The sequence below is a fragment of the Aphanomyces astaci genome, assembly GCF_000520075.1.
Source record: "Aphanomyces astaci strain APO3 unplaced genomic scaffold supercont1.10, whole genome shotgun sequence".
Taxonomy (NCBI): domain Eukaryota; phylum Oomycota; class Saprolegniomycetes; order Saprolegniales; family Verrucalvaceae; genus Aphanomyces; species Aphanomyces astaci.
Genome location: NW_009798273.1, coordinates 374,500 through 385,166, shown reverse-complemented (window position 1 = coordinate 385,166; position 10,667 = coordinate 374,500). Strand labels below are relative to the sequence as shown.

At 49.0% G+C, this 10,667-nt stretch overlaps 4 protein-coding genes across 4 annotated transcripts; 2 read left to right on the top strand and 2 right to left on the bottom strand.

Annotated features, from left to right (window-relative positions):
- Positions 1-92: 92 nt before the first annotated feature.
- H257_05380 (hypothetical protein) lies at positions 93-981 on the bottom strand (the record flags this gene model as incomplete). Its single annotated transcript, XM_009830243.1, has 2 exons — positions 93-557; positions 841-981. The coding sequence occupies 2 exons, from the start codon at positions 979-981 to the stop codon at positions 93-95; spliced, it is 606 nt and encodes a 201-aa protein (XP_009828545.1).
- A 1,357-nt stretch (positions 982-2,338) lies between these two features.
- H257_05379 (hypothetical protein) lies at positions 2,339-3,543 on the bottom strand. The gene has a single exon (XM_009830242.1). It carries the CDS (start codon positions 3,151-3,153, stop codon positions 2,503-2,505), a length of 651 nt encoding a protein of 216 aa, XP_009828544.1. The 5' UTR covers positions 3,154-3,543; the 3' UTR covers positions 2,339-2,502.
- On the top strand, positions 3,458-4,060 carry H257_05378 (hypothetical protein; the record flags this gene model as incomplete). Its single annotated transcript, XM_009830241.1, has 2 exons — positions 3,458-3,705; positions 3,892-4,060. The coding sequence occupies 2 exons, from the start codon at positions 3,458-3,460 to the stop codon at positions 4,058-4,060; spliced, it is 417 nt and encodes a 138-aa protein (XP_009828543.1).
- Positions 4,061-4,575: 515 nt separating this feature from the next.
- On the top strand, positions 4,576-10,635 carry H257_05377 (hypothetical protein; the record flags this gene model as incomplete). Its single annotated transcript, XM_009830240.1, has 11 exons — positions 4,576-4,892; positions 4,944-4,999; positions 5,068-5,288; positions 5,365-5,418; positions 5,477-6,454; positions 6,802-7,182; positions 7,676-8,034; positions 8,138-8,192; positions 8,776-9,302; positions 9,882-10,174; positions 10,440-10,635. 10 exons carry the CDS (start codon positions 4,576-4,578, stop codon positions 9,985-9,987), a joined length of 3,054 nt encoding a protein of 1,017 aa, XP_009828542.1. The 3' UTR covers positions 9,988-10,174; positions 10,440-10,635.
- Positions 10,636-10,667: the final 32 nt, after the last annotated feature.

Below are 10,667 nucleotides of genomic sequence, written 5' to 3'. Positions count from 1 at the left end.
CACGTAAGCACCATTGGCGATCGTCGATGTCACCAATGGCGTGGTGGGAGCTGGCATTGGTGGACGAGTCGGCCGAGGCGTCGACGAAAGAGTCACCGTGGGTGTGAGTTCTGGAGTTGGTTGAGGAGTACTAGCCGATGATGTTGGTTCAGGGGTCGAGTGGGGGGTAGCTTCAGGAGTAGGAGCCGGAGTTGGCTCAGGTGTACGCTCAGGAGTAGGTTCAGGATTAGGTTCAGGAGTTGGCTCAGGGGTAGGAGCTGGCGTTGGCTCGGGGGTGGGTGCAGGGGTTGGTTCAGGGGTGGGAGCTGGCATTGGCTCAGGTGTAGGCTCAGGGGTAGGAGCTGGCGTTGGCTCGGGGGTGGGTGAAGGGGTTGGTTCAGGGGTGGGAGCTGGCGTTGGCTCAGGTGTAGGCTCAGGGGTAGGAGCTGGCGTTGGCTCGGGAGTGGGTGAAGGGGTTGGTTCAGGGGTGGGAGCTGGCGTTGGCTCAGGTGTAGGCTCAGGGGTAGGAGCTGGCGTTGGCTCGGGGGTGAGTGAAGGGGTTGGTTCAGGGGTGGGAGCTGGCGTTGGCTCAGGTGTGGGTGCAGGGGTAGGTTCAGGAGTAGGAGCCGGAGTTAGATCAGGAGTGGGTGCAGGGGTAGGTTCAGGAGTAGGAGCCGGAGTTGGCTCAGGGGTAGGAGCTGGTGTTGGTTCAGGGGTGGGTGCAAGGGTAGGCCCAGGTGTAGGAGCTAGCGTTGGCTCAGGCGTGGGTGCAGGGGTAGGTTCAGGAGTTGGAGCCGGAGTTGGATCAGGAATGGTGAGCTCCATGATCCGCATTGCGCGTATGGCTGGAGGTTGAGGTACTACGGCTTGACGAGAGCCATGGTGAATGTAATAGTTTTCGCTGTCTCGGAGGTCGTTACCCGTGGCGGGCTGCAACGCCGTCAACGAGTTCGCCAAAGCGAACCCAGTTAGGGCCACCAAAGCGTACGACACGCACACCATGATCGAAATTGAAAAGTGAGGTAGGCGACTGTGTTTTGTCAGCTATTGGGCGTTTCAATTGCAGGGGGTAATTACTAAAGATTGACAGATTATGCCAGTTTTGTGGAATGCAGACGCGAATTTTCAGGAGATCGTGAAGAGTCAACGGCCGTCAGTCACTGCAGCGAGTTAAGGCGATATCTCGCCGTGGTATATACCATCCAGCTCTGCTCCATCAAAGTTCCAAAGGGTTGGGCGAACGATTGCCACGTAAGTCTTAAACAGAAAAATCTTGGTTTTTGTTCGGTAGGGTAGCCATAACGCTATCACTCATTTGCCAAAGGCACTCCAACTTGTCATTTAACAGCATCAAAGACAGTGTCGCCGTTGGAGGCATGCCCCGTTGGGTCATATACTTCCTATCTAAGGGTTACCCGTATAAATCTGAGCTATAACTCCGACCGGTGGAGTTGCCCTTAGTACATGTAATAACGTGTTTTGTCGTGGATCTCATTTTCTAGTTCTACGTAACGTTGATATAAACTCTTCCGCAAAAACTTCAGATCAAGGTGCTTCGAGCATTACCACACCAAGCAAAGAAGCATCCTTACTGTTGAAGCGATTGGTAACGTTATTAATAATATGAACGTTAACAGTAACGCAATCTCAGGATCAACAGGAGCAGCTGGTGCGAGAGAGTTGCAAAACCTCTTCAATAATGAGTCGCTTCTCACTGATCGACACCGTCCTATCACCCCACAAGTGCCATTACTCCGGTCCTAACCATCACATGTACTGTAACCCCCATTTCAAGTGTGAAATTCCCCCCTCCCCATTCGAAGGACTTAAGTGAAGCGGTGAAACTTTTCTCCATACAATGATTCTGCGCTCGTTGAAACAGGAGCTGGGTATCGCACTGCTGGCATTGCCACGATGGATATATTCCAAACGATTCCAATGTGAAGTGATTTGAAATCGCGCCAGGCATTGCAAATAAATCGTACCCGATACTGTAAGCTTAGAGCATCTCCACTCGTGAACTGTTTCCATTTTCGATCATGGACGCTTGTCCTATGTTTTGGTAACGTTAGCCCAAGCTACCCTCCCCTTGGCAAAATATATGGCATCGTTGCAAGCCGTCACCGCTGACGGACTCTGAGATAGAGAACTCCCACATCCACCCCATGGTTTCATGCACTAATTTGATGTTGATGCTGGTTTCCTGCAATCTGATTGGCTAAATCCTAAATCCATTCTTCTTAACGTTACAACACAATTATACTACTACGTAGTACTTATTACTACTACTGTAGTACTGGTAACATTACCAAAATGCCATTTTCAAAATGGAGGTAAAAGGCCCATTTTGTACTAACGTTATGGCGTTTTGGACCTCCTCAAGGAGTAAATCCCACTTTGAATTATTGGATTACAACTACTAATACTGATTACTGGTACTACACAAGTATAGTACCTACTGTATGTACAAGTTGCTTCAACGTTAACTGATTCATCATGGTGGCAAAGCGTCCTCTGGCATCGTCACGACGTGTCGACATCTACGAGGCCGTTGGGTCGAAAGAGCCGCGTGCAGCTTGGATCTCGAATTCGAATCGTGTCGTGTTCAAACGTGGCCAACGACGATGCAAACGCGACGCAGTCTGGGCACATGTCACGGTCCACCACGATGCAAATGGCATGCCACAGTCGCGGCGTTGGCATGTGCTGAGTGAGATGCGCGAGCTTTTGCTTTTCTGCATGACACCAGCCAAACATGAAGCTGCGGCTGTTGAGCACCAGCGGATTCTCGACTCGATACGCATGCCCGATAGCGTCGGCGAGCCACGCAGCACCCATGCTGAGCTCGCATTGACCTAAAAAGCCGTCGACGGTGCCACATACTCCAAAGCCGCTGAGGGTACGTCCTTCCACGAGACGTGTCAATTGGTCCATGTCTGGTACGTCTTGGCTGACCACCTCGGCGTAGCAACTGGCAGCGCGCTTGGATGTCGGGAATTGCACCTGCTTTGACTGCAGGTAGCCCAGATACGCCTCAAAGCGTCTGATTTGGGTTGCATGTGGCAGCGTCAAGTAGGTATCGCGCTCGCTCGGATCGAGAAACTCTGCAAATGTGTAGTACGTCGTCATCTTCTTCGATGTTGGCTTTCCAAACGGATGGCTTGATGGTTTCATAAAATAAAATAAGATATGTATCCATTTAAAACGAATAATAAACGACTGAATGCTTGAAGCTCATATTTAAAACAATTTTGAAATTCATTTGAAACATGAGTTTTGTGTCGCATGGTTGCAAGGTAAGCGAACGAAAGCCGAACCCAGTGCGGTCATCGTGACCTTGCGTGACTCGATAACTGAACCATGGAGCCAAGGTTGACGAGTCGGGGTGGGTGTGGATGCTCGGCCAAGACTACCGCAACCGCGCCGACGTGGTGAACTGGGGCAAGTCTGGAGATGGACCACTCGACGGTAGCTACCAATGATCCAAGCAACTCGGGACACGCTAGTAGCCCTGTCTCCGCGCTTGGTCATCGTGTTGCTCGGTACAAACGACGCTGCACCTGCCTTCTATCGGTCGGGCGGTCCGCAAGACGAATACTTTGTGTCGCTGCGTGGCATCCTGGATGTAATTGCCACGGCGTGCCCGACAGCAAAGCTGCTGCTCATCAGTCCTCCTGTCGTAGTTGACGAAGTCTTTGGTCTCCCACAGAACGAACGCGAAGGCTTGTACAGTACTGTTCATATAAAGGGATGATGTTTCAGTGATGTGCGTTTCACTTTCGGGTTGCTTGCCGTGATTGGATGAAGGTGGATCTAAATGAGGGCGTTTTGACGGAGAGCTCCACAGTCGGATCCATTTGCTACAATTGTAGTACAGGTGTAATTCACGGAAATATTACTCGAGTGCCCGAGTGGGGCAGCCGTGGAGGAACCAGCCCTGAAACCAGCCCCGATCACGGCCAAAGTTGCAATTGCGAAACAACACAAGTGTGCTCAGTACGACACCACCGTCCATCGTGTGACGATTCCACCTAGACGGACGAATGGAAGCAATGCCGAGAACCACGTCACATGGACTTGATGAATATGCGGATTTAACGGACTCCACCAGACTAAAGCTGTCTTCGCATAGCTGGGCAGCCAACGTACTCGGCGTTCAACTCGCCCTGTAGCTGCCTTACGTTGCACCATACTCGTCTTGCAGTACGTTTTGGACCTTGAGTTGGTCGTGGAGTTTCTTGGGCACTTTCGCTCGACCGCATCGCTTCGCATCGTTCGGTGTTGGCCTCGTCGCCTTCGTAAACCACGTAGAGGGCACACGCAAAAAGGATATAATCGATGTGATCACAACTGTGAAATATTGCAAACAAGGATGTCAAGCTCAAACAGAAATCATAGAAACGACTGAGCGTAGTACTTTCTCACTGTATCGCATGCTATTAATAGGCCGGATGAGTTCCATGTTGGGCAAAATGACATTATGAAAATCTCAAAATGTCATTTTGCCTGAATAATGACATTTTGAGATTTTCATCCGGATGTAGTTGTATGATCCGGAGTGTACTTTTGCAGGCAAGCCAATTGCATGCTTGGGCGATGGATCCACGGCGCAACGAGCGAGATCGCCTGGTTCATGCATTGGCAGAGTTTGCTTCCTTCTTTGCGAATGAGTCCAAGCGACGGAGACAGAAGTCTCGACATGACAAGAGTCCCCGCAACGACGTCCTCGCTTGGCTGGGTCAATTGACTCCCATGGAACGTGCCGCAGTGACCTCCACCGTCGATGTCTCGTTCGTGCGGCTGGTCATTCAAATGATGGCAGCTCCCAAGTCCAAATCCCGCAGCGTGGACGAGTTCCATGTGTTGCGAACAACGTCGAAACAGGGCAAGGTCTCGTTACCCTTCACGTCCAGGTAAGCAAGGACTCGTCAACTCGTGTACCCCTCACTCGACGTCATATACAGGTCAACCTTCAGTCGCCGCCCCGTGACCACGACCCGCGATGGAGATGAACTCATAAGTATGTCCGTCTACTTGCATCTCTTCTGCCATCCTCACGTCAGGACCGTTTGATGCATGTATACGTAGTCCCACACTCGAGGGCGTTCGACGTCGCCGCGTCGACGGTTGTCTCCAGCATGCGCTTGAGCAACACGCACAAGTCCTGCGATACCGTTGGCCCTTGCATCTCCCTAATAGGCAACTTGACTTCGTTTGTGGCGCTCATGGATACCGTGACGTTTGGTCACTTTTTGGAGCAGCCACCAGAGGCTGCCACGTGGAAAGACTTGCCCTGGTCTGAGCTTCCGGTAACCAGTCGTTCCTCAACTGTCCATATTGGCCCCATCGATATATATATATATATGCTCAACTCGACGACGGTAGTGGCTTGGAACGTATGGGTATTACCCCCTAGCCACCTACGTTGCCCATCAAATGGTAGTAGAAGTACATGTGTACACCACGACCCCATCACATTCGATGGTTTTCACCATAGGAACTCCAACTATGGCGCCATTTTCGTCTTGCCAAGCAAACTACTACGTCTACCGCCATTCCCAAGGTCGGACTCTTAGCCACCTCGCACTTGGCTCTAGAATGGCATCAAGCATGTCCACGTGTACAAATCGACACGTGCCGGCGGCTAGCCATATCAACCACGTGCCTAGTGCAGAGCCTCCACTCGAACCCAACCAGCTTGGCTTGCGTTCAGTCGTCGCTGGGCCTTTTGCTCGAAATCATGAGCCCTCCACGTTCAACATATGCGTCATGTTGTAACTCTGTCGCAGATACGGCGCCGGGGACAAGTACCTGGTTCAGCTGCTCGTTGGTAGAAGCAGGCTCGCGCCCGCAATTCGCCATGGTCAAACTCCTCTGGGCAGAGGAATTGCAAGCGGAATGCGCGGCGCTGCTGCGTCGGTCACTCGAGTTGCCAGCGACAAACGACGACGCCACCACTAAAAACAAAACTAAGCAATCTAAGAAGAAGGCGCATGCTCGGCAGCGCAAACTCAAACAACGCGACGCGAGTCTTCACCGCAGTCGATTGGACGCTGTGCTTGGCCAATTGAAACGAACGGTGCGACTCAAAACCAAGCAACAGCAGGCTACCACGTCACTCGTGGCGGCCGTGCTCTCGGATCTCGTCTCACAAGTGTGCCACCAATTGCTTCGTCCCCCACCCCCTCCAACTCGAATACCCAAGCGAAAACCACCTAAAAAGATCAAGCCACCAACGAGCAGCAGTCCCCCCGAGTTGCCAGTGACCCCACCACGACGGGTGCTCAAGCTGCACTTGACCAGCCCCAGTCCTTTGTCTTCTTCGATGGCAGGGTCCCCCCCACGGACCCCCCCCTACTACGACCCGTTTCCCAGCCAAGGGGGGGGACCCCCCCTTCACACAAGCCACTTCTTTCCGAGTCCCCGCCGCCAACCTGCTTCGTTCCATCATCCTCCCATGTCATTTGCTGATCTGGTACAATTCTTGTCCTTTACCCCCGTTGATGTATTCCTTGTATGCATAGATCGTGTAGGTTTTTCACACTAATTTCAGGCACATGGATGTTGAAGTGGTCGAATGTGAGTGGATAATTTGATTGGCTACTTGATTCGCGTTCTCGGTTTGGATTGGTCGATTTTCGATTGTCTGTCTGTATTCTGGTCATTCCAATATCGAATCGACTTGACAATACTGACCAATATCTGGCATTTAACTCCGTGTAGAATTTATATTGGTTGTCTATTTGGACACTGTACCAATTCCACGTATTCTTCTAGGTGATGTGGTGGGAATGTGTGACATGGTTATGATTGATATAATAGGACACTCCAAGCGACGAAACATCCTTCTTTTTACCGCAGCTGTTTCAGGAAGACGCAATGCCAACTGCCGACTGGTCTGTGACACCGTCGTTTCCGGCCATGGATTGGCCCCATTCGTTTCAGTGGCGGCACTCGGAGACGCGGCTGCCAACGTGGATGATGGAGCAGCCCCCAAAGTCCCCGTCCAAGCCATCACAACCAACAAGTTTACCCCCTAGTACTACTACTAGTACTACTACTACTACCACGGACAACCAGCCTCGTCCTCCCCCCCATCCGACATGGACGATGGTCGATCAGTCCACTCAAGCGACTACTTCCGTTGATATTAGTCAAGAGACCGTAGCGGAACTGCAATCGATCATCGATTCCAATGCCAAGGTACGGAACTGTATCGCATATATCCGAATCTCGTAACCTCAGAAGTCTGTTGTTGGCTCGGAATCTATCTATCTATACACTGTATATGGACAAGAGGTTTTTTATTGCATTTTGGTGTCCATATATTACTAGTTGCGGCTTTTCACCATTTTGTTTGAGTTTGAAATGATTCATCCATATATATATAATATATATATATATATATTTGTTTGAGTTTGAAATGATTCATCCATATATATGTATATATTTGTTTGAGTTTGAAATGATTCATCCATATATTCATATATATATATGAATCATAAATATATATATATATATATATGAATCATAAATATATATATATATATGAATCATAAATATATATATATATATGAATCATAAATATATATATATTATATATATATATATATGAATCATAAAAAAAAAACAAATATATATATATATATACTGTATCTATCTTGAACAACATTTGTGGGTGTGGTGGACTCGGTAGACAACAGCAGCGTTGCAGGTGGAAGTAACCCAACTGCAAAACACTGTACGGGAGCTCCAAGCCGCCGTATTTGCCCTCCAGCAGCCTAAGCCCCCCCCCCCGCCCCCCCCTTCAAGTACCACCAGTACCCGGTCCAACAACTTGTTTGTGTCGGTGCCGGCGTCTGTCCTCCCTCCGAAAACCAAATTGCACTGGGATATTTGCGAATTTGTCACACATTTGCAGGCGGAAACCCACAGCCGCCTGGCCGCGCACACGGCCGTGAGTCGGTTCTGCGTGTCCGCTGTCCAAGCGCTGTGGCCCCGCGCCCAAGTGCGGCCGTACGGGTCCTTCGTCACGGGCTTGTCACTCCCGTCCAGGTGCGTGGGAGGGGCTATTACGTGTGAATATATGTGACACTGTGAATGTGTGTATATGTGACACTGTTCACTCGTTTTGAGTCACGTGGTTGGTTTGTTGTAGTGATTTGGACCTGGTGATTTGTTTGCCAAAGGTCCGCCGCGACGAACCCGCCGAAGTACGTTCGACCACAAGTGTTTCAAAATATATCGAGTTGCGTCGATGTTTATATATATATATATAATTTGAAGTAGTATTTTGGATTTGGATCGAGTATGGTCTGTCTATATATATATATATATACCATGGTTCTATATTAAATTTCTGTTGATATGATTTGGATCTATATATATAGTAATTTGTCTACATATACCCACCATGGTTGTGACATGTTTTGTATATATGTATATATACATTGTGATTTGATAGACGAATATATATATACTAGTCTATCAAATCCCATCCTTGTCGTGTTGGATGCATCTCATATATCCCAACCAATTTGTATATCGTCCATCTATCCTTGTATATATATATACTAGCCTATCAAACTCCATCCTTGTCTTTTTCGATGTATTACCAACCAATTTATTTGTATAATGTGTATCTATCCTTGTATATATATCCTTGTATATATACAATACATACATTCCAGTGCGGCGATGCATCATCCCTTGATAGTATATAGTGCGGCGATGCATCATCCCTTGATAGTATATATATATATATTATATATGACCATCATATTCCCCTTGTCGCAGGCGCCGGGGGTACTCGAAGGGCGCAACGCGATCAAGGAGACGTGGCAGCAGCACCTGGCTCGCAAGCTCCGGTCCGAGTCGTGGGTCGTGCCAGAGTCGGTCAAGACGATTCCAAATGCATCCATCCCGATCATCACTCTGGTCACGACGGCGCCGTACCACGTTCGTCTCGACATTTCGTTCGAAGGGCCTGGCCACAACGGCCTCGCCACTAACGACCTCGTGCACTCATTTCTGCACCAACTGCCGGCGCTTCTGCCGCTCATGCTCGTGCTCAAGACGTTTGTGATCGACCGAGGCCTGGGAGTGGCCTACACGGGCGGCCTCAGCAGCTACGCGTTGCTGCTGCTTGTCACGCGGTTCCTCCAGGAGTTTGAAGTGACCAACCGGACGTGCCACCCCGAAGCCGTGAGCACCCAGTGCAATCTCATCGTGAGCTCGCAAAGCCGAACAGACTTTGGCACGATGCTCCTCGGGTTTTTATACTTTTACGGATCGAAATTTGACCCACGCCAAACTGGCATCAGGTAAAATATTATAGCATCACGAATGCCATGTGTGGCGAATTCAATGGCAATATGGCGCAAACGGCACGATGATGGAGTGCCTGTATAGTATCTATTTGGATATATATATATATTTATAACGAACGGCAATGTGACATTACTTCAACGGCATTTTGCCTGATTCCACGGCACAGTTGCCTATATATATATATATATTATGGTCGATCACTCTGTATATTTCAATTATTACCTACCAAATGGGTCCTCAAGTAGAACATAACAGAACGTGCGTTGATGTATCCACACTAGAGTGTGTATGAGTGTGCTTCCAGCCAAAATATTAATAGTTTGTTTTGTGTGGATTCACGAAATCCATCGATCGATCGAAATATTATTACCTTTCTACCGACTTTTGTATGTCGAAAATATCCTGTGTCATATATATATATATATATATTTAGCCATCCACGACTACAACCTTCACTGTTTACTGGTTGAAAGAGTGAATTTGCTTGTGGCGACTTGATATTCGTGATGTGGGTTATATTTTTGCTTCGTCCAACACATGTAAAACATAATATATGCGTGTGTCTAGTGTAGCGTCTCGGTGCTTTTTAGATCGGGATGCACTGGCGCAGCAGCACTCGACCGCCACCGCCACGACCACGTTGTGGCACAATGTGCACATGGAGCACGTCCAGTTTGAGAACCTCAACCTGAGCTCGCCGGGGTCCCGCCGTCAGAATTTGCATCGGGACCACTGGGCCGGCCCCGCGCCATTCAAGCCATACGATTACGATCCACACAAGTTTGATCCGATTTACATTGAAGACCCGCTACGGCCAGGCAACAATGTCGGCCGCAACTGCTTTCGCATCATGCAGCTCCGTCGGGTAACAAAATGCTCGTACATATATGTCATCGCCCCACGGTTTGTTCCGCCTGTGTGCACCAGTGTAATTCTTTGTTTTTAAATGATATATTTAATATACTATTCCAATATTATCGGTTTGGAAATATGTCGTCGCCCCAGGGTTTTTTCCGCCTGTGTGCACCCGCGTAATTCTTTGCTTTTTTTTAAAGGATATATTTCATATTATTTGTTTGGAAATTTATATTTAAGATTGAATATCAAAAAATATTATTTGCTGTATGTAGGCCCTTGCGAGTGCGTGGGCGACGCTCAATCCGGATGGGGCGGCGTTGGTGCTGCCGTCCAATCGGTACGTCGGAGGGGTGCCCCTCCACCCCAACAACTTGCTGCGGAGTGTGCTCACGTGCACACACGAGCCCAAGTACAAACCCCCCCACGGGTTGTGGCCATTGGAAGCTAGTACTACTAGTAGTACTACTACTACTTGTAGTAGAGCCCCAGTGACGTTTCAA